General features: G+C 59.4%; 1 protein-coding gene across 1 annotated transcript in view; it reads left to right on the top strand.

The window, feature by feature from the left end:
- The first annotated feature begins 2,900 nt into the window (after positions 1-2,900).
- The window catches only part of EFNA2 (ephrin A2), a 37,119-nt gene continuing 12,998 nt past the window's right edge, over positions 2,901-27,021 (top strand). Inside the window, exon 1 of the mRNA XM_062632779.1 lies at positions 2,901-3,083. Coding sequence (XP_062488763.1) covers positions 2,962-3,083 — 122 coding nt within the window. The 5' untranslated portion in view covers positions 2,901-2,961. The remainder of the gene's footprint in view (positions 3,084-27,021) is intronic.

Genomic DNA, 27,021 nt, shown 5'->3' with positions numbered 1-27,021 from the left:
CTGTTGTACTGGGTGGAGGTGGGATGCACTGGACTGCGCTGGGCAGAACTGGGACGCACTGGGTAGAACTGGGCTGAGGAAAGCCGTGTGGGGTGTAGGAGGAAGCAGCAGGACTCTGTGCTGCCATGGCCTCTTCATGCAACCACACTGTGCTGAATGGTCATGGATGCACCGGTGCTGAGCGCAGGAACCAGCACCCAAACCACAACCACCCAAACGCGACAGGGCAGCGCGATGGGCTTTGCACTCTTTCTCTTTCTGAGTCCACAAAGTAACTATGGAATTGATTCGTCTCGAGCGATACGGTGAAGCTTGACTAATTTAGTAATGATGACTTCAAGGTATTTCCCCTCCACAAGGGCCCGATGCTGATCCAAAGCCCTTTATGGGGTGCCATAGGACAGGACAGCCCCTCGCTCCGGAGCGGGTGTCCCTGGTCCCCGTGTGCTGTGCGCCTGAGGCCGAGCTCTGCACCATTCCCTGGAGCAGGGACCGGGGAAACCCTCATGCTTGGAAGCTGCTCTGCTTTCTCCAGCTCTGTCATTTAGTCTAATAGAAGGTGCTGCCTGGCTTGGCCAGCCTGGCCTGAGGTGCTTTAGGCAGGGCTGGAGCAGATCCCGCTATTGAATCCCTGGTACTTGAGCTGCTGATGGCTTTACTGTTAGGGTTGAATTTCTGAGTTGAGGCGTCTTTTCCTGTAATTTCGGCCAAATTTGGTCAGCTATTTCCAAGAACAGGGCTTGGGGGAAAAAAGAAGGGACACGAGCCTGGCATGGAGTGGTTCAGTGTTAGGGAGTGGGAACCAGTTCCCCAACAGCTCCTGTACTGGTTTGGTGGTGGAGGACGTGCTCTAGGTCCTGCTCATGCAGAGCAGTGGGCACCCCTCCGTTGAGAACTATCCCCCTGGTGCTGTGGGGTAGAGGAGCCTCTCAGTAGGTCACTGGGAGCTGATCCAGGGTCAGGTATCCTTTGGGATGTTTGCCCTTGGAGCAGCTCTGCCCCAGCACAATCAGGAGCAGTCTCAATGTGGGTGAACCCCATGGTGAATGGGCTGGGTGAGCGTGCACCTTCCTGCTAGATCCACCCTATAAAAGCCTCCCCCAGCATCCCACTGGATGCCACAGTCTCCTGGTGGCCCAGCTCCAGGGACATCAGTCCCTGGGACATCCCCGTTGTGGGTGGTGCTGGCTCTGGGCTGTGCTGAGCTGCAGTTTACCCCCTGAGACCTCTGGACGGGCTCTTTGGGGACTCCCTTCGCCATTGCCCATCACAGGGGATGGCCACCCCTGGCCCTCTTGGTGTGCTTGGAAAGGCTTTTAGTGCTTTGGCTAGATAAATGAAAACAAATAAAGGTGACAGACAAGCAGACAGCTTTATGATAGCTTCCCTGTGACAGGGAGAAAGATTGGCTGTCGGTGTCTTGATAGAGAAATATCTTGATGGGAGTCGGATAAAGGGATGTGTAACCTTGGTGGTGGAGGATGAGGATTTGCTGTGTGCGAGGATGCCACGGCAGCGTTATTCCAAAATAATTCTGCCTTTATTTGTTTTTACTTTTCAGAAGGGGGGGGGGGGGGAGAGGGGGGGAAGGAAGGGGGGGGGAGATGCAGAGCCCCACAGCCCACTGAGTTTTCCAAAATAGATCCGCTAAATAAATAATGACAATGATCCATCTTTTATTTATACCCCACCTATCTACATGCAGCGCTTGGAGGTGTTTTACAACCTTTCTCTCCCTTTTAACGGCAGCAAACTCACAACTAAAGGCGCATTAGGTGGAGGCAGCTTTACGGGGGTATTTGGATGCTGAAGCATAAAGACAGGCGCCGAGCTGGATTTGCGGAAGCGCCTCGGCTGCTGCTCCCGTGGATTCTAATGGGCACCTTGTGGCTGTCGTGAATCCGTCTGGATGCGTGTTTGCATCTGGATGCACGGCGGGGGGGGGGGGGGCTTGGGGGGCGCCCCGTGGATTGAGCCCCTGGGGACGGGGGGTCTGGAGCAGCCCGAGTCCGCTCCTGGAGCAACAGGGATCCATCTGTTGAGCGCTCCGCGCCCGGGGGGCTGCGGGCTCCGGTGCTCACCACCCGTTGCATGGCTCGCGGTGCCCGTGGCGGTGCCGGTGGCCGCGGCCCGCGGTGCCGCCCGTTGCCGTTATCACCACATCAGCGTTTCCCGAGCGCTCCGCAAGGGAACGCGACGCCTTGATGCAAATTTGGTTCATTTATTCCTGCATCGGAGGGGAATAAACGCAAATGGGGGGGGGGGGGGGGTCCCCCGAGCCCTCCCCTTCCTCGAGGTACCGCACCCCCCCCCCCCCCCCGCAACCCCAATGCAGAACCTGCCCCCCCCCCCCTCCAGGCCCCGCCCTGGCACCGGGCCGGGAGCGCGCGCGGCGCGCGGGGCCGTGCGGGGCGGGGCCGTGCGGGGCGGGGCGGGGCCGTGCGGGGCGGGGCGGGGCTCGGGCGCAGCATGGCGCGGCGGCACTGAGGCAGCGGCGGCCTCCCTGGCCCGGCCTTTGTCTCTCCGGTGTCCCCGGAGCGCAGGAGCCCGCTCGGGGGCTGCGCCCGCCCCGTCCCGCTCCTGCCCCGCAGGTGCGGCGGCAGCGCCGGGGCTCGGTACCGGGCGGGGAGGGGAAGGGGGGGTGGGGGGGGGGGTGGGCTCGGCGGAACTTGGCCGAAGTTCGGAGCGGGAGGGGGGGAGGCCCCCGGTGCCGGGGCGATCCCGGGGCCGGTCCCGGTCCCGGTCCCGGTCCCCGCCGTCCCGGGCGCGGGATGCGGCTGCCCCGGTGCCGCCGCGCCGCGGCCGCCCCCAACTTTCCCCGCTGACGGCGCCCGGGGCCGCGGGCGATGGTGAGGGCCGCCCGCCCGCCCGCCGCCGCCCGCCGCCGGCCCCAGGGCTCCGCCGGCCGCCGCCCCGCCGCCCGCTGAAGCGGCCGGAGCCGCGCCCGCCGCGGCCGGGACGATGCCGCGTTGGGAGGCGGCCGCGCTGCTCGCCGCGCTCGTCGGCGTCTGCGTCTGGACCGACGAGACCGGGAAAGTTATCTCGGACCGGTACGCTGTCTACTGGAACGGGAGCAACCCCAGGTGAGCCGGGGCGGCGGGGCCGGGCTGCCGCGGTGGGGGGGGCGGAGGGTTCGGTCTTCACTCCCCACCCTCCGGTCGGTGACAGGCGGCCGCCGCCGTCCGTTGCGGGTCCAGCCCCCGCTGTGCTCCGTTAAAAGGGGGGGGGGGGGCGGGAGCGGCCCTCGAGGGGTCGGCGCGGGTCCCGTTGTCCCCTCCGAAAGTTCTCCCGGGGACCCGGCGGGAGCCGTCCCTGGGGGCTGCGGCAGCGCCGGGAGCATCCCCCGCGGTCCCCGGGGGCGGCCACGGCTGCGGGTGCTCGGGGCTGGGGGAGCGGTGCCGCTGCCGCCCGCCCCCCCCCCCCCCCCCGGCCCCACTGCGCCCAACTTCGGGGAAGTTCAAGTCTCTTTTCCCCCCGGTCCCGTCCCAGCGGTCCCGTCCCGAGAGGGTCCTGCGGGACGGCCCGAAACGGGGTGAAAGGCGCCGGGAGCCGCCCCGGGAGGGTTTGGAGCAACGGGTTTGGGGGTGAAACGGCAAAACGGGGCGGTGCGGGCGGGGGTGCGGGGCCAGAGCTCGCAGCCGCCGCTCCCCGCTTGGTTTTCAGCTTGGAAAAGAAATGGCTGCGTCGTTGGTTTAGTTCCCTGCTCCGTGTTGGGATTTATTAGATTTAATCAATATTTGGTGTTGGTGTGTCGTCGTCCCCCCCCCCCCCCCAGCAGTTTTTATTTCTTCCCCCAACGAGAGTTTCATTCCTGTTGCGTTTCTTTGTTCTGCATTTTGAAGAACCCCCCAAAATCCCGCTGGAGAGTTGGAAGTGAGCATGGATTCATTCTGCTCCTGGCTCAGGTGGCTGGGACCCCCCCAAACTCCCCCGCCCTCAGCTCCCCTCTGTGCTCAGAGCAGGGTTTGACCAGGCTGGGTTCTGGGGACTTGTGTAAAAGACAAAAATGACCAAAACCACATTTCCCCCCCCCAGTTCCTCAAAACTAAACAGGCTCTGGGGTGTCTCCCCTGAGCTGGGTGCAGGGCGATGCTCAGTTCCCTTCTGCAGCGGGCGCTGCTGCCTCCAGCTCTGGACTGTTCCGTGCTCTGGTGTGAAGCTTGTTCCGTGGTCACCCATGGGTGCCCGTGCAGTGGGGCCCGGCCCTGGGACATGGCAGGCGGGAGTTGGGCCATGGCAATGGGGCTCATCCTCGATGGTCCCTTCTCTCCCACCACATACCCAGCAGTGTCCGGTGACACCATCGCACTTCGTTGAAGTTCCCGGTTGCCTTTTGGGATGCACATGGGGCCGAGGACGCTGGTGAGTGTCGGTGGCCATGCAGCCACCGTGTCCCGTTGGCGGGGACCGTCCAGGCACCGTTGCCCCCAGTCTGATGCCCCTTGTGCCGCCCCAAAATTGGGGCAAGCCGGTGCCTTTGTGCGCGGCGCTGCCTTCGCCGCGGGCCGCCTGCGGTGCATATGGATTTTATTATCCCACATTTTTGTGGGGGATTGTAAGAGGCAGGGAATTTTTTTCCCTATTTTTTTTTTTTTTTTTTTTGCCCATTGCAAAGTTTTTGGTTACAGTTCCTGGTCCTCCCCAGCTCCCACACTTGGGGCTCTCTTTTGTTCTCCCAAATGCCAAACATGTGCAAGGGGCTCCCCGGTTAAACTCCGGCATCCCGGCTGCTGGCGATGAGGGCGGCATCACTGAGCAGTTGGGGCCGTGGCTGAGATCGAGCACCCAAAGGTTCCTCCAGCACAAAGTAGCCTCTGGTCCTTGGGTGACCGATGGCGCAGGACCCGGCGATGGCTTCGGCTCGGCCCCATGAGCTTCCTGTGTCCCGTTGCCCCTTGTATGGGCGCTGCAGAGAAAGGCAGCAGGGAATTTCCCTTTGAAAATAGGTAGTGGGTCGTGATTACACGGATCCAGTTTCTTTCCTACATCTGACATTAGCAGGGAGAATATTTTTGAGGGGAAACTGAAGCAAAGGGAAGGAGCCGCGCGGGGTCGGAGGGACGAGCAGACAATGGCTGGTGGGTTTCCGCAGGCACGTCGCAGCGCCGGGATGTGACCCATATTTCCCCAACGCAGGAGCACCCGGTGTCGCAGTTGGCCGAGGCGCTCCCTGGGTGCACCTTTGGGTCTCGGGATTCGAGGCCATTTATTGGGTGTTGCAAAGGTAGAAATTGCCGTGGAGTTTTCTCCTTGGTTTCCTTTTTGAACCCAGCGGTGATTTGATTTTGGCTCTGGAGTTAGTAGAAAACTACCTCGTCCTTAAAAATGAAGAACAAAGTAGAGATGCTTTTTCTGGTCCGTTGTTTTCCTTCTCCTCCCTCCCCTCCGACCCCCCTGAATATTTAATAATGGGAAATCAAAAAGGATTAAAAAAAAGGAAGGTGAACCTGCCCGGTGCTTGTTTGAACCCACAGACCTGATCTGTTGATAAATACTTTCCGTTGGCTTTCTATTGCAATCTATATTTTATAAAAGGCAGTTATAAATCTCCTGGTCAATATGATTTGCCCAGATTAGAATAATTCCATATTTCATAATTGGGTCTAAATTAAAAATAAGCGCTACCTCGGGATGCTGCAGTTTGCCTGTTCCGTGGAGATACTGGAGCCTCTTGCTCTGGATTCCCAGGTTTCTGTTTCTTTTCTGCATGATTTTGGAAGCCTGCATGTGGAAAAGGGCGGCTGGGGCTGTGCTGGATGGAAGTCCTGGGTTATCCTGGGAACAGCTGAAGGAGGAAGAGCATGTCTCTTTATAATGATGCACTGTTTCGATGCCCGCAGATCACTGTGGGGTTTGGAGCACGTACAGGCTCACTAACGCTGTTTCATTCCCAGGGTGGGATGTGTTGGAAGGGCCGGGCTGGTCGGGGTGAAGGTTCTGCATGTGATGCTCCTGCAGATGGGACCAGAGGGCACGAGAGCTGGGCAGGGGTCCGGCGTCGCAGACAGGGCTCTTCCCTCCATGGGCTCCATGTTTTCCAGCCGGTGTGGCCGGAGGCATGGGAGCTGCCCATAGGGTTCTTGGATGGATTTGCAGCCTTGGGACCCGCAGCAGGTCAAGCCAGTGTCTGCTGGTGGGATGGCTCCAGCTCCATCCCCCCCACCTTGCTGACGTGATCCCTGTGCAATAGGATTGGGATGAGTGTCTTGGATGAAACTACGATGCGGGGAAAAAATCAGGGGTCTGGGAATCCTCCTCAGTACGGAGGGGAAAAGGTCTGCGGGAAGGAGCGCCCTGTCCTCAGAGGGTCCCTGCTCCCGGGATTCCCGGCCTGCAGCCTTGGGGCTGCGGCTGGAAACCTCTGGAAGGCCGAGGAAGGACAGAGGATTTGAGATTCGTTTTCGTCCCCTGTTCTACCTACAGCTACGTAATGGGCAGGTTAGAGTAATTCCAGAATGACAGTGTTCCTGCAGCCAAATGCAATTCCCGTAGTCGCTCTCTCCAGAGGGGGAAATGTGCAGTATTGGGTATTTTCCTCTCTGTTTACAGTACAGATACAAGTGCTGTAAATGGTCCAGATTTTGCTCGTGGCCTACATTTAACGGAGGTCATTTCTTTGCCTCGGAAGGTTTCTTTTCTGATTGTTTTCCCTTTAAATTTCTTGGTTTGGTGGTGAGCACAGCAGGGGCTCGGTTCTGCTGCTCCGCACTCCCCGATCCCAGCACTGGGAAGCCGGAGAAATGGGTTCTAGCGGGGGATTTACTGCAGTTGACGGGAGCTCAGGTGATGCTAAGGGACCGTGGTGGCGGCAGAGGAGGACTCTTATGGAGGGTCCATGCACAGGGATGGTGGAGCTGGGGTGAAGGGGCCAGGCCGATGGCAGCCGCGTGTGCCGCCCTCCGAGGGAGCCGGAGCAATGCGTATTTGGCTTTTCCAGGGAATTTGGTGCTGGAGAGGAGCGGTTCAGTGGGATGGCTCAGGCATGGCGCTGGACGTGCCCAGCCGTGCCTCTGTGCCGGGGCGGGTTTGGTGCCAGCCCTTCCATGGGGTGGGTTCCCCAAACCTCCATCTTCTGGCTCTTGTCTGGGGCTGCCTGGGCTGGGACCTCTGGGTGTCCCCGCTCCCTTAGGCAGGACACCCCATTTCCCCCTCAGAGTGATTTTAATGTATGCTTTAACTCCAGTGATTGCACGGTTCCCGTATCGGCATCAGGCCGAGTCCCCTCTCCGGGCTGGGGGTACCGGTACCCTGCCACGTCCCACGTCTGTGCAATTACTGCTCTTTTCGTTGTCATCTGTTTCATTTTCCCTTTGTGCCGAGATCATTTGCAGCCCTCCCCACCCCTCTTTTCCAGCCCGTTAAGCCGTGTTAGCTATTCTTCACCAGCCCAGGTCTGCGGCGAGCGTGGTTAATGGAGAGCAGATACAAACAGGTCCAGCGTCTCTGACAAGATTTTCTCTCCCTGCCCGTCTCCGTCTCTCTGCCTGTCCCTTTCTAGGGACCGCAATTACATTCCCTGCTGGTTGCACATTTGGTATCCAAATGCCAGCCATGCGCAGCATCCTAATGCGAGGACAGGCTGGGGCCGGTGGGTCAGCAGCTCCCGGAGCCCACAGTGTCGCCCTGCGTGTCCCAGAGTGGGGAGGCACAAAGAGGATGGGGAGTGAGAAGGGTGCAAAAGGAAGAGGGGGAGAGAGATGCCTTGTGTTACCATTGGAAAGCTTTGCAAGTGCTTTTATCTCTATGTGTGTGTGTATGTGCACATGCATACATACACCTTACACACATAAATAACACAGATGTCCAAACTCCGGCAGGGCTGTAACCACCCCGGTGTTGTACACGTATGTAATGTCTACCTGTGGGCTGAGGGACGTGTGTAGGTTTGGTTTTACCCATCTATCGGGGCAGGTCTCAGCATCCCGCTCTGCTCTCACCCCTCCCCGTCCGTCTCGGTGCGTCCCGCGTGCCGATGGCTGTGGCTCCCCGTGTCCGTACCTGCAGCCATCTGAGAAGGTTTGTCTGTCGGGCTGGCTGTACAATTGCAGCAATTGTTCTTTAAATAGCTCCTTGTTCCTGATGGTGGAAATTTCGGTTCTTTTGTGTTAGGTATTAATCATGACTTTGAGAGGCTTCGTTTTGATCTCGCAGGGATCTCGCCCTGCTCCGTTGATTTAATGGGGTTTATGGAGGGCGAGCAGATCTTTACCCTTGTTACCTTCACCTCCTAAGAGGAGTTTCCTGCTCCACCATGACCCACCTGAGCCCAGTGTGCTCCAGCCCCAAGTCTGGCCATTTCCCTGGGCCTTGAGCATCATCCCGAAACCAAGATCAGCACCGGGGTTGCCTCTGGCTGCGCTGTGATCCAAGTAGTGCCCCGGTCCGAGCTGCAGCAGCGAAGGGATCCGAAGCCTGGGAAGTGCTGGTGTGAGCAGGCGGCCACCACCGGTGCTTTGGTCTTTGCCAGGGAGTTCAGGAGGTGCCTCTGAAGCCAGAGACCCCCGACACAACTGGTGTTCACTGGTGCGTAGCGGGTGCTTGTGCGGGCACAAACTCTTTACCAGCAGCCTGGCAGCCGTTCTGGGGGCCTTGGGGTCCCTGTTGCCATCCCCACTGTGCCGCCAGCTGGGTGGGAGCGTGTTGGGATGCTCCATTCGGGCTTGTCCACCCCCTGCGATGCTCCCGGGCTGTTTTGCCCCCCCAGCAGGAAAGCTGGGAAGGGACGAGGCTGTGAGAGCAGGGCAGGCAGGAGGGAGCCGTTAGGCTGGTGCTGGGCAGGGTGCTGCATCCCCGCACAGTTCCTGGGCGGTCAGAGTGGTGTTATTTATTTCTCCTCCCTCTTTTCCCCCTTTGCTTGTTGCTGCTGCTGTGGCTGGGCTGCTAAACAGCTTCCCATTGTTCCAGAGCTAATTACCTCTTAATGAGGCTCCTTACTCAAAAGCCAAGGAGAGTGGAGGCTGTGGGCTGGGGCTTCATCCCAAAGGGTGGCCAGGGAATGGTTTTGCCTCAAATCCTGTATTGAGCCCCAAGCACCATCCCTACCGACTGGGGAGGAGTGAAAACCCCATGGGGTTGGGGTGCTGGTGCTCAGCAGGGCTCAGCAGCAGTTCCCAGTGTCTGCTCTGGTGCGACAGTGCCGCATCACCTCATCCTCATGGACGTGGGTAACCTGTAAGCCACATCTTTCGTTTTGGTGCTTAAACCAGGGTTCCTCTAAGCTTATCCCATGCGTGTGTGCGCCCTTGTCGGGATAAATCCTGCTCCGCTTCGCCTTTCTCCTCTTGACCTTATCCCATCCTTCTGTGAGATGCTGGATTGGGCCCTTGCCCTTAACAGGGTTCAAGAGCTTTGGCTGGAGGCAGTCAATGGAGGGTCTCCACTTGCCTGGTCCTGGCTCTGCCCCTGGAATCGTGCGTGTCCGGTGGAGCTGGAGCAGCGCCGTGCGTGAGGCTGCGGCGGCTCATGCGGCTCCTCCATGTGCCGGATGGCAGTGCCGCAGACGCGATGAGGGGGGAAAAAGGATCCTTCTCCAAAGGGATGGGGAAGGCACCCACCTCCGCCCTGCCCCGCTGATTGAAGCTGGGCTTTGTACCCCCGTCAGGGGCGGGTGGGAGGATGCTGAACTTCAGAGCGGGATGAGGTGGTCAAAGCGGCAGCAGTGGGGAAAACTAAAACAAAGGAGGGAAAACGTCTCCCTAGAATAATAACGAAGATGGGGAATGATTTCCCCTTCTCTTGTGCCCTTGGGGAGCGTCCGGGCCAGTGGGGGCTGAGCCCTGGAGAGGGCAATGGGCCTGTTTGAGCTGATGGGAGTGCAAAGGCTGGTGGGAGCTCTGGGGTCACCCTCCCTGGCTGCCAGCAAAGGCTCGGTCCAGCCCTGGGCCAGGGAATGGCTTTGGGGGGGTCCCCTGGGGCAGGACTGGGCAGTGGAGCTGAGAGTGGATGTGGGGTCCTGGGCAGAGGAGTTTGAGGTGCGGGCAGGGCTCCCAGGCCCCCACGCTGCCCAGCTTGCCCTTGACTTGCCTGCCTGGTGAGGCTGGTGATGGTGGTGTTGGGCACCCGTAGTGCACTGCCGTATCAATCCCAGGCAGTGATTTAAATGACGTAAGGTGAGGCTATCGATGCCTCCTGGCTTTCAGTGAAGCCAAACAGCACTGGGGCCAGCAAGACCCACATTCCTATTCCCAAGCCTTGCTTGGATCCGTTTGATGTTTCCCTCACGGAGGGATAGGGATGCAGGCAGAAGCCGGGATTAAGACTCTTTATATTCCTCCCCCTGTTAAATTCTTCCTCTCTTCCCATGTTTGCTTATCAAGGCCCAGCTGCAAGAGCAGAGGAGCAGCGAGTGATGCTGCTGCAGGGTGAGGGGTGGCCACAGAGCCAAGCCATGTCCTGGTGGGAATGTGCCAGAGGGGCAGCCGTGGTGGGATGCTGCGGGATGCGGTCGTGATGGGATGCTGCGGGATGCGGTCGTGATGGGATCCTGCGGGATGCAGTCATGGTGGGATCCTGCGGGATGCGGTTGTGATGGGGTCCTGAGGGATGCAGTCATGGTGGGATCCTGCGGGATGTGGCTGTGGTTGGAGCTCTTCCTCACCAGAAAACCACTGCCCTTGCTTTGCGTTTTTGGCGTTTTCCATCTTTTTCCTGCAGCTGTAATCTCCGTGCACACGCATGTGTCCTGCACACACGTGTGTCCTGCACACACATACACACGTGTTGGTGCAAGCGTGGGCTGCCCGTGTGAAGTCAGACCCACCAAACGCCAGCCTGGTGCTGGTCACGGTGCCGCAGGTCCCCGAGGTGCACGGTGAGGCTGCAGCATCCGCACGGACACCACCGGCGTTCCCACCGCGCGCTGCAGGAGCGTTCCTGGCACCCACGGAGGTTAAAACCGTCACTGGGTACTTCTGATTTCAATACAGGAACGTGCTTTTAGTTCAGCTCCTTCCCCACACGACCCTGAAATCCCTCCAAGATTGAACTCTCTGTTTCAGGGCTGTTGTAACTCTTCCTTGGCAAGAAGGCGAGCGAATCGCACGAGGGGTTTGTAGCGCCTGGAGACGGGAAAGGCGGGTTAGATCCCCATCCCTCCTGACTCATCTCCAGCCCTCTGATTCGCGTGGTGTCCAGCTCCGTTTCACTGGAATTCCTGCTGGTTTGGGTGCAACCAAGTTCCGTTGGATTTGGTTTTTTGTCTCCTGCAGAGGAGGAGGAATTATTTGTAGGGGTTTCTTTTCTCTTCACCGTTACACGGGGAGCAAAACTCTCCCATGTGCTACGAAAGAGATAAAATGTTTAGACAGCAAATACAAATATTTCTGCGCGCTCCGCCTGGCTACAGCTCTTTCTGCCTGGCCTCCAGCAGGATTTCTGGCTGTGGCTTCCAGTGGGGTTTTATTGAGCCTGGCTTGATTTCTTTTTTTATTTTTATTTTAGTATTATGATTTTTCTAATTTTATGTATTTCTAAATAGGGGGGTTTAAATTTGGAGGGAAATGAAACCAGCCAAGCCTGACCCTGTTGAGAGCTCTTAAAAATCCCAATTCTTCCTTTTCTCAATCCTGTTTCCACTGAGGAAAAAAGCCCCTGGACCTCGCGCCCTGCACCAAATCCAACCGCGACGGGATTATTTCAGCTGCTGAGCTTCCCGCAGCGGCACCCCCCGAGCTGGGATGTGGAAAAAGAGCTGGGGTTCCCTGGATGCAGGGAGAGGCTGCTGGTGGGTCCCTCGTCCTGCAGGTGCAGACCCCAAAAGGGGGCTATTGTTTGGCTTCTTTGTGATCATAAATGGCGCATCCGAAATCACTGCAGCTCCCTGGCAGCGTCCGGCCTCGCCGAGCCCGGCGGCCGTCCCAAGGTGTCATTGCCACCGGGTGGTCAGGAGCAGCCCAAGTGGCTGCCAGGGGCCATCGAGAGCCAGGGAAGCTCTTCCCCAGCCAGCTCGATAATCCCAATTATTATCTGGTTTCTCCATCAGGGTTGCTTATTAAACTTGGCACCGCTGGCTCTGCCGTTCCGGCCGCCTGCCTCGGCAGAGGGGTTTATCCGCTGCTGACTGGGGAAGGAAATTGAGTGGAAAAACGTGGGGCAGAGCATCCCACTCCGGAGTGCCAATGGATGCTGGTCCAGCCCCGTATGGCTTTAGGCTGCGGGAATGATGCTGTGGGGCTCTGCCCCATCCCTGTGCGCCAGCGGAGGGTCAGGACAGGCTGGCTGCGCCCTCAACTGTGCCGGTGGCTGCATCCGGGGCTTCGTGTGGTGGAACCACCCCAAAGCTGGGCTGGGCGCTTTGATTTCGGTGGTGTTCCGAAATGGCCGGTGTTTGGAAAGAGCACGTCGCTGTTTGCCAAGTAGTTATTTTCCTCTTGCCCTGAAATTAAAGGGAACCTTTATGAGCCTGCTCTCGCCCTTCACACCGGGAATATCAGCTTTTTCTATATTTGGGCCTTCCAGCTGGAATTCCCCTGCTCCCCATCACACGAATGTGCTTTGCTGATTTAGGTTTATTTTTACCAAGACAATTGGCTGGGCCTGGCAATCCTTTATTTGGGGAACTAATCGTCATCCCGAGCCCTGCAGGGTTCTTCTCTCTGGGACAACCTTATGTGTTGGGGCTCGGGGTCCATCTTGGAGTCTTCCAAACCCACTCCTTGGGTTTTCCGAGCTCCTGCTGCCATCGGCACCGTGTTGCGGTCGTGCGACCGCTGTCAAAGCAGCACCAGCTCCAGCTTCAGGTCCTGGTCAAAACGGTGCTCTGGGTTTGGTTTCTCACAGAGAATCCAGAACAGAAATGGCTTTGGGCTCCAGTTCCCATCCGATGCTGTCTCCATTGGGTTGCTTTGGGTTCGCAGGTCTTGGTTTGGCTGGAGCCAGGCGGGTGCCAAGTCCTGTGGAGCACCGGGATCCTCCGGCACCGCTGCCCGGCCCCGTGAGGTGGAATTAAAGGCTAAAGCGAGGGATGGGAGCTGGGATCATGCTCTGTGTGGGATGCGTGCTCCAGGAGTGGCATCCAGCCAGCCCAGCCCCGGCGTTATCTCCATGAATTCCATTTGCTTCCAGCCGGCTCTAGGCTTTCTCTGCCTGCATCCCCGGCCCATGGGGGCTCTCAGGGTTGGTAGCTCTGAGGTGCAGACACCCAACTGCCGCCGCTCTGGCTGGAACATCTGGCCTCATCCCCATCCACACTTGTTCATTTTCTGCCTTGGCTCCTTCCAGCGCTCTCCCCAGCACTGGGAATGGAAGTGCCGGCAGGGCTGGGTGGCAGAGGGGGGTGCTGGGGTCCCCGCAGCAGGAATCTGGACTCCAGAAAGCATTTCAAAGCTGCTTAATAATAATAAATCATAATGTTGTCTTTTGAAATAGAAAGCTTTTGGATAAGGTGGAGGGATGCTCTCATCACTAAGCCAGCGAGCTCCGTGTGATTCTGGATCCGATCTCCAGCTCGTTACACGGAGACAAATGGGTTCCCTGCTCCCAGCATCAGTTTCTCCACTGTTCAGGTGAGGATCTCTGCCAGAGGCTGAATTAAGCAATTAATATATGTAGAGTGCATGGAGAGAGCGAGAGGGACGTCGCTCTCCCGTGCTGTACCCTGCTCCATGGCCAGACACAGGCGTTTCGGCAGCGAGCGCTGCCGATGGCATTGCCTGCGCGGTCACAGAGCCTGGGGCACCCTCTGGGCTGCTCTGGGGCCCCGATGGGGCTGTGGGGGCTCAGGGCTTCTTGCAGACACCCTCACTGTCCCCAGTGGGCAAAACGCTGGCATCGCCAGGAGCCCCGGTTCCTGCTGGCGGGGGGGACGGGACGGGACCCTGACTGGGCTTTGTTTGGTTTTTGCCTTAAAACACTGTGATATTTGTGAATAACTTCCCCTTATAAATCACCCCCGGGCTGCCTCGTAGAGGGAGGATTTATGGGCGTAGGTGGAGCGGCTGCGAGAGGAGCGTTGTTCCTGGGGACCGGGCTGGTTTAATGTTTCTATAATGATGGTGTTTGCAGCAGCGATCTCGGCGAGGGGAGAGGAGGGCTCTCCTGGCTCTAAATCCCGGGATGGGATGGGATGGGATGGGACAGGACAGCGCGAGGTCCGGCACACGTCGGTGCTGCTGCTCGGGGTGGAAAGGGTTGCGGCGCTGGCACGGCGGCGGGTCGCACTCCAAAGCATCTTCTGCTTGTGTCCATCAGCAGAGTGGAACTTGGGGGATAAACTGGAATTGGGGTTTCTGAAGCCTGGGGATGGGTCCAGGAGCCCCCCGAGCTGTTCCTGGCATCGTTCTGCAGTGATGGAGCCAGGCGAGGCACCGACCCGTGCCCTGGTGAGCTCAGGCTTGGACCCGCTCTATGGGGAATGAATCCTGCCATGATGCTTAGGGAGCATCAATACCCAAGGGGCACGATGGGCGCCTTGGCCTGTGCAATTGCACTTGGCTTTGACACCTCAGCCAGGACTGGTACCTGGAAACGGGGATCTCTGCTCCTGGGGCCCGGTGACACTGGGGTGGCCACAGCCCTGGCTCTGAGGGCGTTTGTGACTCAGTGTGGGGACACTGAGTGTGACTGGGGCAGAACTGGGGCTTCTCCAAGTCCAGTTGAAACCCCAGGAAGGTCTCCCTTTCCTTCCACAACTGCATCCATGTCACGTTGGGATGTGAGAAAGCATCAGTGGCGGTCGTCGGGGTGAGGGGGTCCTGGGGATGCTGGTGGGGACAGGGATGCTCAGCCCCGCAGTGCTGCAGGGACCCCACTGGGGCTTTCCTGGGGGCTGGGGCAGCTCCATTGGGATTTTCCTCACGCCAGCCCTGCCCAGAGCAGCACAAATGAACCAAGTAATTGGCAACATGGAACTATTTTGTGCTCATTAAGCAGTGGGAAGCAGCGGGTGAGGATGCGGCTCCAGAGCGGGCAGGGACTGCCGGCAGTGTCCCCTGGTGAATAACCCCCCCGGAGCTCTGGCTGGGAAGCAAAGCCAGCAATTGCTGCTGTGCTGGGCAGGGACCATGGCCTGGAATCACCCTGGTGTTGGGAGCTGATGGTGGCAAGTTCCCCCCGGTGCTGTGGGCAGCAGAGGAGCCGCATCCCAGCACCATATGGATGGGAACCCGTTGTGTGCATTGGGGGCTGTGGCTGTCGCCACACGTTTTCTCCTGACCATAAAGCCATGGATTAAAGCTTGAAACAGCAAATCTCAGTGGCTGCCTTTGAGCTCCCCTAACCTCGGTGCTCAGGAAGGGGTGTTGAGGGGGTGCCTCGGTGTCCCCTCTGCTCCCAGCAGAAGCAGGGAGCATCCTAGGGGACACCATAGGGCAGGGAACCCCATTGGGTGGCCTTGTCCGTGCAGGGGTCAGTGCCTGCTGCTTGGTTGCACCCCAGCCCGGAGCCCCCTCAGCCCCTTCATCCCCCAGCACATGGTGATGGCCGAGGCTTTGCCATCGATCCCCATGGCGTGGGGAGCGCCCAGCGGTGGCTGCAGGCGGGGGAAGCTTTATGGCTGTAGTTAAAGTGACTTTATGATATTGTATCTGAACAATTGCCGGCTATTATCTGGATCGATGCTGCGTGATTGAGACACCGGTTGATAACCCAGCCAGGGCCTCTAATCGCTTCTAAACCGCGCAGGGTCGTTTGTGCTTTCCATAAAGCCCCTCAGCCTTTTCTGTTCTACCCGGCTGCCCCAGGCTCTGGTGGGGGCTCTGCCCGCTGCCATGGTGCGGGAGGTGCCCCTCGACTCACTCTTTGCCCCGGGTGGGGACCGGGATGCTGGGACCTGGTTCAGGGGGATGGGATGCGTTTGGGGTGCTGCAGGGTCCCCTTCCCACCCTCACCCGATCGCAGTGACCTTGGGTGAGTCACATCACCTCTGCACACTTCATTGGCTGTTAAAACGAGGCCAGTGATACCTTTCCCCCATCGCAGAGGGGTTGGGAGGCGTAATTAGTTAATGTTCGTAAAGTGCTTTGAGGATTAATTAATATTGTGGCTCTCATTTTTTCCACTGGTAAAGTGCCGCTTCAATATCTCCGCGCCGGTACCTTCCTCCATGACCCTGTAAAGCAAATCTGCCTGGGGACGGTGCCAGCCTCTGCTCGAGACGTGTCCCCAGTGCGGAACTGGGAGGCCACTGGTGTTGGAAGGACAGCAAGGCCCTGGGGTGGGTGCCCTCTGTGGCAGCCGTCCCACCAGGGCTGTCCAAGAGCACCCCAGTGTGTCTGCCTGGGCCTCATCCTTCTCCTTTGCCCTGCTTTCCCCGCTGGAAGCAGTTTGTATGTTGGGATTATGCCACTGTCACCTCCACGTGATGCTGCTCATCCCTGCCCAGCCTGCTTGGCCACCTCTGGCACCCCCATCCCCAGCGGGCTCGACCTGCTTGGATGCTCCTATCCCCACCTATGCTGTGGGAAACCGCCCCCAGCAAATCCCACATCCCAGGCCCAATCCCATTCAGCATCCTGGGGACTGTTGGGACTGCAGGGGTCGGAACGGGAGGGTGGCTTGGTCCCGGGAGGGTCAGGATGCTGTGCAGGGAGAGGGGTGAGCCGAGGCGCTGAGCACACATGCGGCATCCCCCGTGAAAACAGGTTGTGGGGAGCACACCTGCCTGGGAAACTGCTGGCAGGCGCGGGAGGGCATTTTCTGGTGTCTTAATTCCCGTATGCCATTAGTCAGATCGCTGACTGGCAGGTTTTGTTTCCTCCGAGATGATTTCTCAGCAGCGGCTCTGCTGCGCCGCGCTCTCCAGCCTCCCTCCTGCTCCGCCGCTCTGGGGATGGTGGCGGGGTCCCGGCGGTGGTTTTGGGGTCCCCGTTGGGCCCTGGGTGTGGGAGCCAGGGTTAGTTCATCTCCAGGTTATTGGGCATCTCTGGGTTAGCGCTGCTGGGAGGTTTTCCTGCGTGGGAGCAGCCAAGAGAAGAGCTGAACGCGTTTCCCAGCTCCTGAGGAGCAGAGGGAGCTCAGCCGTGAGCGCTGGCAAGAGTCTGGGGCTTTTTGCCGCGTTGGAGACCTGCGATTTCCAACAGGGGCTGGTGATGGATGGTGCGTCCTGGGGCTGGGGAATCCATGGCAATGGGAACATCCTCAAGGGCAGGGGACTGGAGTGAGGAGGAGGAGGAGGGAGGTCTGGGGGGAGCCACCATCCCAGTGCAGGAAGGGAAGGGATGTTGGGGCTGGAGGAGGCGGGGGAGGACTTGATGCCGATCGATGGCTCCTGTCCCTGCTTGTCACCGGTTGGAGCTGCGGCAGTGCGAGATGAGGCATCGTGCTGGGTCCAAACCCCATCCCACCGCGGCCAGCCCGGAGCAGCACAGACTGCCAGCAGCATCCCTACTGCCTGGACCCTGCTCCGTGCGGTTAATAACATCCCGGCAATTAAACTGGCGCTAATGCAACGATAAAAATAACACGCTGTCCTTCCGCAGCGTGCGGCGTCCCACAAGCTCAGAGGTGTTTAAAAACCCATTTAAAAACCAGATCCCGCCGCCAGCCCGGTGTGGGGTGCGGAGCCGGTGGCACTGGGGGCTCTGTGGGGCCGCCGAGCTGGGATCGTGGTTTCCAGCCCTGTCTCCCTGCCTTCTGCAAGGTGTGTTCGGCCCCAGTTCCCCCCAGCTCCCAGACTGGTTTGCCAAGTGCCAGGTGTTAAATAATAGAAATTACATGAATTTTTTATTTTTCTTCTTTCTAGAGTTGTTTTAATCCCCAGGGGTTGGTTTTCAGGCTTTTCTCCGTAATGCAAAGAGCAGGAATGCATTCTTTTAATGGTAATTGAGATTCTCACATCATTGCAGGACTTGGAAGCTGGAATGGGCTTTAAATAACGTCAGAGTGGGTGAATTCAGGTTCTGGCTCCTCAGATGGGTTTCCAAGGTTTTCTTGTGGTTTTCCTTGCTCTGGTCTGAGGTTGGAGGGGTAGAAAGCCGCATTCCTGTCCTGTGTGGGGACGCTGCCCTGGGCACCCAGTACAAAGCAGGATGCAGCTTGAGGGGGAGACAGGGACCTATGGGTATGGTGTCCTCTTAGGAGTGCCTTTGATGGTGACCTGCATTGTGCATCCCATCGATGGAGCCACCTGCCAGCCCTTTCCCAACCTCTGCACCTGGACATTGTGCCTGGGTCCTCGTAGACTGAGGTTTGGAGTTAGGTTTTGGCTTTGCTACCATCTGCCTGGCACAGTGGGCACCCGGCCTGGTGAGCACCCAGCCCTGCTTCCGCCGCAGGGATGCTCGTGCCGGCGCATCAGAGCAAACCATTGCTGGTGGTGGAAAGGGGCTGCCGAGCGCTTTCCGGATGGGGGGAAGCAGTTTCCGGGCTGCTGCAGGAAACATCTGGATCCAATTGCTGCTCCATGTGGAGCCGGCCAGGCCAGACCCGCTCCTCCCGCACGGCGTGATGGGAGTCGCTTTGCTTAAAGAAGGATGCTCCGGGTCCTCATCCCATGGCTGGGAGCTCCCCATTGCACCGGGAGCCCCGCAGCGTCCCCATCCCATCGGGGGGCCCCCCTATCCAGCCGTGGGGGTCCCGTTGGCCGCGTGGCATCGCTCAGGGCCGCGGTGCCTTTTGTCAGCCTCAGAAAACTTGACCTTGAAGCGTCGGGCAGAGCCCTGCGGCTGAGGCGTCGGGAGGTGTCTGACTGCGGCTCCGCGCGGCTCTACCTGAGCGGCATTAGCAAGGGGGACACGTCGAGCTCGCCGCGCCCCGGCTCAATAATTGATGCGGTTTTGCTCAGCTCCCCCTTCCGTGAAAGGAAACCCAAGTGCCGGGAGGGTGGCAGCTCCGTGGGGCGGGAGAGGGGCCGGGGGAGGATGCACCGGGTGCGCTGCCCCGGCAGCACGTCTCCAGCCGCTCTATGGGAATCCCTGCAGAAACCCTCAGCCCTGTGTTCCTATGGGAGCACCGAGCATCTCCCTGTGCTCAAGGGGATCCCCATCACCCTCAGCCACTCCGGGCGCTATTGAGGGGACACTGGCTCCGGGTGCCCCCTGGCTCAGCCGCCCCACACCAAGCTTTGCCTTGGTGCAAACCCTCTTCCCTGCCTCCTCCCTCTGCCTCTTCCCCCCCCCCTCCTTTCCCCTCTTAGAAACGCGTGCAGGGAAGGGGAGAGATTTTAACCTTCTGCCTGGAACCAATTAAAAAGGTCTTTCCACAGAGACGAAAGTGCTTGTGCACCTTTGTGTGCTGCTAACGGGGGGAAGAAAGCAGAGGCGGCCTTTGAAGGGGGGGGATGGAGGTCTCTCCGCTGGGACCCCTCTGGGCTTTCAAAGCCTGTGTTATTTCTTTATTTCTAAATAGCCAAATTAAAGTGGATCCCGCTTCCTTTCCTCCCCGTTAGCACATCCTGCGGGGAGCACGTGCCCGCTGCCGGTGCCCGATGGGCACGGCTGGTCCCAGAGCGGGTGCAGGCACCCCAAATCCCAGCCCGGCCCCGGGGAAAGGGGCTGAGCCTCCCTATTCCTCCTTGTGCTTGCAAGGTCCATTGGTGGGAGGTGATGTTGGGGGTACTGGAGGTGGGGGGGATCCTGGCTGAGCCGGGCAGGGGCACGCCGGCCCCATGGCCAGCACAGCCCCAGCACGCTGCCCCTTGAACTCAACCAGCCGAATGGATGAGTGGGTTTCTTCAAAGCGACCCCCCCCTTACCCCCAAAGACCTCCGTGCCCCCCTCCCCATCTCCGTGAGACTCTCGCTTGAAAAGGCAGCAGAACAAAGCACAGGAAGGAATTGAGGTGGTTTCCGCGCAGACCTGAATGTCGAGTTGCTCAATGGAAGAGGAGAGATGCCGACGCGCCGATGCTTTCATCCCAGCGCCCCAGTTTGGCCGAGGGGGTGCAGGGGCGAGCACACCCCCCCACCCCCCCAAGCCTCTTTTTTCCTTTCTTTCCCTCTTTTTATTTTTTTTTTTTTATATAGTCTCAGATTTATTTTTCCACAGTATAATTCTGAAAGACAGCGGCGTATGAATTATTCATTGACCCCTAACTGCCTTTGCATACAATCCTGGCCGGGGGAGAGTGCCCGTGTCGAATGCATTTGTGTGCAGAGCGGGGCCGAAGTGAATCGGAATCAATTTTTCAGGTTTAGGCGGGGGGCATTGGATGCTTTTGGGGCTGGGAGTGGGGGCTGGAGCACGTGGGGAGGTGAGTGGGAGAGTGGGATAGGGCCTGAAAGTGTCCAGTGGGGAATTACGCCTTTTCCAAGCAGGGCTGGGCTGAGGGGTGCTGCTGGTGCGCACGGTTCTAGGCCAAAAGAAGGGGAAAAAGAAGAAACACCCTTTTTTCTAAAGGTCATCTGTTCTTAGGTGCTCCTTTAGCCTGACTTGAGAGGTGAAGCATGGCTGGGAAGGGATTCCCCTCTGGCAGGGAGAGCTGATGCTGCTGCTTTCATCCCCATCGCTCCCCCTGCGCCCTGTGACTGGTGCCACCACTGGCCCCTGGCGCGGCGGTGCCAGGACCTGCCAAAACCCACCAGGGGATAAGGGTGAAGCGGGTGAGGGTGGGGGGAGACCCCAGGCAAGGCTTTAATCTGATTAGTCTTGGAGTGAATGGACAAAGCGAAAAGGCTTAAACCCCACTGAAAGGAGCGGGGAGGGGCAGGGGGGGGCCCTGAGAAGTGGAGACCCCGTCCGATCTCGCCCAATGGGGTCAAATTCGGCCAGGGGACCGTGAGGGAAGGAATAAGAGGGGGAAGAGCCAGGCAGAGATAAGGATGGTTCTTTTGACCCTGTGACCTCCGCTTGGGCTCGTGACGGCGGCCGCTGCCTTGGGTACTCACCCCCTTTCCCTGCTCACCTTGGATGGGGATGATGAGGGGCTTCCCCATGAGGCTCTGCCCTCCCATCCATCCATCCATCCATCCATCCATCCATCCCTCCCTCCCTCCCTCCCTCCCTCCCTCCCTCCCTCCATCCCTCCCTCCATCCATCCCTCATCTATCTATCCATCCATCCATCTCCCAGTGTGCGATGGGACAGGGCAGCCTGTGTGTCCTCCACAGCCGCTGGCAGCTCTGGGTGGGTTGGGGTGTGAATGTGGTTTTGCTCCCATGATGCACCTGAGATTTTGGGGTTTTGGGTGGGAGCAATGGAGCCACAAGGGGCAGACCTGGCACAGCACCGTATGCGGCAGGACTGTTGGTTGTGCCTGTTACTGCACACTGGTGCTGGCCATGCCAGATACCATCAGCAGTGGCACAAGACATCCTTGTGCAGAAGGAGGCTTGGGAGGATGGGAAATGCTGTTGGGAGCATCACCCCTGTCCCAGGCATGGTCATTGACTGCCTGTGGTGCTTTGGGGTTGGACCAAGCGGGAGCAAAGGCTGCTCCCCCAGTCCCTTCCGAGGGGGCGGCCACCATCCCCTCCGTCCTCTTCTCCATCCCATTGATCCTTGCCCGGATCGATGGGCACTTCCCTGCGGGCGAGGGGCGGCGGTGCTGCCCGGCTGGGCAGGGAGAAATGGCTTTTCACAGAGCCTCGAGCTGGTGCCAGCATCGATCTCCTGCGAGGAGCAGAGATCAATTGGGCCAGTCATTAGCCATGCCCCAGAGCGAAGTGTGAGGCTGGGTGGTGGGGTGGGAGGGGAGCAGAGGTGCCCACCCAGCAGAAGGGTCCCCGGTCATCACCTTCCTATGAAGCGGGGATGTCTGGCAGCTTTGGAGCCATTGCTGCAACCGGAGTTATCCCAAGGAGCAGGAAGGGGCCTGGGAGGAGCGTGGCCGGAGGCATGGTGGGGCTGTCCTGGGAGCTGACAAGTGACGTGCGGCGTTTGCAAGGATCCGGGCGTGTGTCCATCCCGGCTTAGGGAAAACAGCCCCCGGGAGGCCCCACGGGGACCGGCGAGCGGGATGCTGGAGCAGTCATTGTCCTGCTGGGAGGCGTGCGAGCCTGGCCGAGGCCACCCAGGCAGGGATGCAGGGGCTGGATGGGACCCTGGTGTCACCCTGCGGACCGTGGGGTGCAGGCAGCCCCGGATGAGACTGTAGGGGGAAAGAGGAGGAATGGTGGCATTGGGGCTGGTGGAGGGGAGAGCTCAGGACTTGAGTTTTTAAGGACCCTGCAGGTCCTCGTTGTAAAGGCAGGGATGGGTTAGGGGTGAAGGGACCTGGCGCAGGCACCGCCTCTGCCCGGGAGCTGCGAGTGAAAGAAAAACAGGAAAAAAGGAGGGTTTTGAGAGGAAAAAAAAACCCAAACCTGAAAAAAAGTTCCCCGATTACATCTGTTGAAGTGACAAATCTGCCAGGCAGGTGATTATTCTGTGTACGGATGTGCTGAACACAGATGCCGATAGGATTAAAAGGGAGGGAGGGGGGGAGCTCACCCTGTTAAACCAACACCTGATAAAGGAATAAAACCAGCCAGAGGAATAAATTGCAGCGCTGCCAAGGTCGTGTGCTGCCGATGCTGCGCGGGGACGGTCAGAGCCCAGCTCCTCGGTCAGGTACCTGGCAAAGGGACCCCTGTGCCCGTGCCCCCGGCGGCGCTGGCAGCCCCTGCTCCCCGGTGCGCCCGTACCCGGCATGCCCTCGGCTTCCTGGTTGCTTTCCAGGCACGTCCCGGGCATCCCCTTGGGATGGCGCAGAAAATTAACAGCAGTTCAGATCTGAGGAACTTTATGACACGTGTATGATAGGACTGAACCAGGGCGTAATTGAATGACGGATGAGCTTCCAAGAGCCACATTTCCAGGGAGTAATGAAAAATAGAAGTGCTATTGACTAAAGGAGCTTTCGGCGGCCGGGCGGCGCAGCGCGGGATGAGCAGGCTGCCGGCAGGGGGAATGCATCAATACGGCAAGTAATAGCTCAGTTATTATAACTCTGGAAATGTCATTCAGGCCTAACCAGAGAACACTAGCTATTAACTAGCCTTAAACAGAAAGCACCAGGCTGGGAGGCCGAGCTGGGAGCTCCTGATAATTGTTTTACTTCTCACGGCTCCGTTGCTTGTTCCGTTGTGGGGCCTGGCTTGTGCTCCCCTTCACAGCAGGAGCCGGGCTGGGCTCCCTGCGAGGGCAGGGTCCCCACTGCACCTCCAAGTTGGCCTCTGCTTGATGCTGCCTGTCCCTCACAGGCCTGTGGCCAAGGGATGCTGATGGTGCGGCAACGAGCTCAGGGCTGAAGCCCTCATGCACACATCCCTTCCTGCATCCCTTCGCACATCCCTCCCCGCATCCCTCCCTGCATCCCTCCACACATCCCTCCCCGCATCCCTCCCTGCATCCCTCCGCACATCCCTCCCCGTATCGCTCCCTGCATCCCTCCCCTCATCCCACCAGAGCCTCTGCCGAGAGGCAGGGAAGCAGCAGAGATGTGATCTGGGCTCACAGCTTGGCCATATCAAGGCCCTGTGCACCGCAGACCCCTGAGGTGTAATGAAAGCCTGTGGGAGAGTATTGAGTGAACCTAAATGGATTTTCTCCATTAACACAGACCCATCATCCAGTTATCAGCTCCTCAGCACAGAGCGCTCTGGGGCTGCGGTCACAGCGGCTGGCACTTAAACCGCTCTCCACCAGCGCAGCCAACATCTGCTGCCGCAGCACAGCACCCGCCTGCCGGCACCACCAAAGCGGCTGCGTCCCGGCACGCTCCACGTGCACCTTTGAACCGGCACCTTCATTCTTACCTATGGGGTTGTCTGGGTTTGGGGTGCCCTTTGGGGGCACAGCATGCCCATGGTGGGATGCAGGGGGATTCCAGCCTTAGCCCCAGGTACACCAACATCCCCCTGCTGCAGCCTGCCGTAGGGGTGCCATGGCGGGGGTCCCATGGTTCGGAGGGGGCACGGCAGGGAGAGGAGCGAAGGGAACGGCTCTCATTCCTGCACGCAGCCGCTACCTGCTTTGGAAGTCGGAGTTCATCATTAGCCAGGAAATAATTAATTGTTGGGCAGACAAAAGGCATCGCTTGCCCCCCCCCCCCCCCGGGACCCTGTCAAAGGGAGCTGTCAGGGGCTGGCGTGATAAATTACGGCTCTGCTGGCTCTGCAGCCCGTCACCAACAGGGCTGGGGGGGGGAAAGTCCTGCGTTGTCCTTTGCATGGGGGTCACTGCGGGTTTGGATCCTGCCTGACATCCCCTGGGGATGCTGGGGCCATGGGGCTGGGGTCGAGCCAGCTCATGTCACGGTTGTTCCTGCTGTGTCCGTCCTTCTGCGCCGTGTCCTGGCCCGGCTGTGCCATCCCGGTTCCCACCGTGCCGGTGTTCTCGCGGTGATTGCAGGGCTCCCACCAGTCACATTGCTGCTGCTGAACGCGCTCGGAATGGCTCCTGCTGCTGCATGGAATGTCCTGTGAATGGAAGCGGTGCAGGGTTACAGAGTCCCCCATGTGTCCTGCTGCCCCCCAGCCCCTGTCACTGCCTGGGACTGTGACACGGCCAGGAAACAAGGTGCCCAATGACTGAAATAGTGCAATAATGCGTGTTTGGCCCCATTGATTTGTGTGTCTTAAAATGGGGAGGGGAAGGCTCTCCTCGGTCGTTGTTTGTGCTGCTGGACCTGTGCCGTGCAGGATGGTCCAGCCCTGGGAGAGGGAAACTGAGGCATGGAGGCAGTGGCTGCCACGCCAGTGTCACAGAAGCTCTGTGCTAAGTCCTGCTCATAGCTCTGGGATGAGCCCATTGGAAGTGGTTCCAGGGAGCACCAGGGCAGTGACTGGTTTGACTGAGAGACCCAAGGGTGATGCTGATCACCCATCCCAGCATGCGGCTGCACCCTGGCCATGGTCAGGCTGGGCTGAATGTGCACAGGACACTGCCTGTAAGCTAAAGGATGCAGATCAGGGCAGCAGTGGCTGGTAGGAGAAAGGTGAGATGGTGGCAGTGACCCAGTGGGTACCAAAGGGCTCCTCTGAGCATCTCCCTGCAGCCCATTGGTGATGGTGCTGGCAAGGTGGGTGCCCAAGGATGGGCTGTCCCTCACCCATCAGATGGGACGAGAGGCTGGCACGGGGCCGAGTGCCGACGGCAGCAGTGCCGGGGGCTCTGCCCACACCGTGCCGGGCGCAGCCTCAATGAGTGGCAGCGCTAACGAGGCCAGCCCTGGGGGCTGTTTACCCGGTCCCCCTGCACGAGACCCCCAAACGGGTGCCTTGATGTGTCTGTCCCCGCGGGCGGCGGGGGGCCCCGGCTGCCGTTGCCAGATAACCCCCAGCAGCTCCCGTCCCGTGCCCGTTATCAGCGCCCGCCCGCCTCGCCAGACGTGTTAATTAGGGCGCTCAGCGTGAGCAGCCGGAGCACGTATGAGCACGCGTGGCCTCGTGCATGGGCTGGCACATGTCTGGGCTCCGGCTGGGAGCGACGTGCAGGGCCTGGCGGCTGCGGGAGCTGCTGCATGGCTGTGGGGACGTGTGTGGGGCTGGGTGCGTGTGGGACTGGTTGTACACGGTACCTATAGGCGCACACATGCTGGACCGTGGCAAGCTGTGATTTGGAGACCATGGGCAGCCTCTCCTCTCCTCCCCTCGCTGCCCCTCTCACCTTTGCTGTCAGGCACCACTGTAAACACCTTCTGCTGCATGGCTCTGCCCTCTCCTGAGCCATCTGGACACCGGCTTTCACAGAGCTCTGCTCGCCCTCCCCTGACCCTCTGCCTTCTCCCTGCTGGGACTGGGAGGTGGGGAGGGGGGGGCTTTGGTCCGCGGCGATGCTGTGCCCGTCCACCGTGCCCTCAGCTCTGCAGCGTGGCGCGCCGCGGCGCTGCCGGCACTAACACAATTACCGTTACACTTCCCAGCCGGCGTCTCCCTGACGATGTATTCCTCATCTGATTGAATTTGCGTGGACCTGGGCTGCGGGAATGGCTGTCTGCCGCCATCCCCGGAGCCGGGCGGGCGCGGGCGCTCCCCGGGGACGCCGTGGGGTCACTGCGGATGGAGACACCCCCATTGCTGTCCCCACTGTAGAGCTGTCATCGCAGTCACCATTGGCGAGGCGAGCGGCTCCTTGTTGCTCCTGCGGAGATGCCACATGGTTGTGCCGTGGGATGAGGGCATCGGTCGGCCCCACTTGCGGCACGCCTGGTGATCCCAGAAGCATGTAGGAAGGGTTGTGGGGGCACCATACCCAGGTCTGGCTGGGATTCCAAGTGGAGAAGATGGGAATGGTGCTGGGCCTGGATACGGTGGGGTCCAGGGGTGCCGTGGACAAGCAGCTGGGACACGGATGGACAGAGGAGCATGAGGGCAGAGTGGGGGTCCCAGGGTGACGAGGCACAGTGCAGCAAGGCTTAGTGACAACGTTTAGTGGTGGCCTTGGCAGTCCTGGCGTAAAGGTTGGACTTGATGGCCTTAAAGGTCATTTCCAACCTGATCCTGCTAAAGGACATCGGGGCCGTTCGCCCCATCCTGCCTCTCAAGATCTCCTCCCCATCCCTTGCCCATGGGCTCGCTGGTCGCAGCGTTGGGCTGCAGGAGCTGGAGCCGGGACCTCTGCGCCGCCTCACTTGATTATTGAATTTAACCTACAGCCTTCCTTACATGCCACAGTGCCCGTAACTGGTGCAGAGGCTGCTTTTATGTGCAAATGAGCCTTTTTTTTTTTTAATCTTTGACAGAGAATGTGCTGTGTTTACATAACAGAGGGCCCTGGTACTCTGGAGAGGGCCACTGACAGTGCTGGCAGGAGATGTTAAGAAAGATCTAACATTTCTGATCTCTGTTTAGCCAGAGGCACTGCGAGGCAGGCGGGAGCAGCAGGGGAGGGTGGCTCTGGGGTGCCTGGGGGAGAACAGCTCGGCTGCTGCTGCAGGGGTCCACGGAGGGCACAAGGGGACAGGGACCTGTGGCAGCAGTGATGGACCCAGAGCGCTCTCAAGGGGACCTTTCCCTTGTGCTGATGATGCTGCCTGAGGTTCTGGAGCAGCCGGCGTGGCAGCGAAGCACTAACCCATGGATAAGGGGTCCCGTTGTGGTGACTCCATTCCCTCTGGGACTCGTGGGCATGGGTCCTGCTCCCCTTCAACAGCATCTCAGGAGAACGGATCTGGGTGGGATAAAACTGTCCCTGCATCCTTTCCTGAGTCACTGCTGCACTGACTGGG

Source organism: Pezoporus occidentalis, unplaced genomic scaffold (assembly GCF_034315485.1).
Source record: "Pezoporus occidentalis ecotype Australia unplaced genomic scaffold, CSIRO_AGI_Poc_V1 ctg399, whole genome shotgun sequence".
In the NCBI taxonomy this organism is placed as follows: domain Eukaryota; kingdom Metazoa; phylum Chordata; class Aves; order Psittaciformes; family Psittacidae; genus Pezoporus; species Pezoporus occidentalis.
Note: the sequence above shows the minus strand (reverse complement) of the source record. Positions and strands in the feature narration are given on the sequence as shown.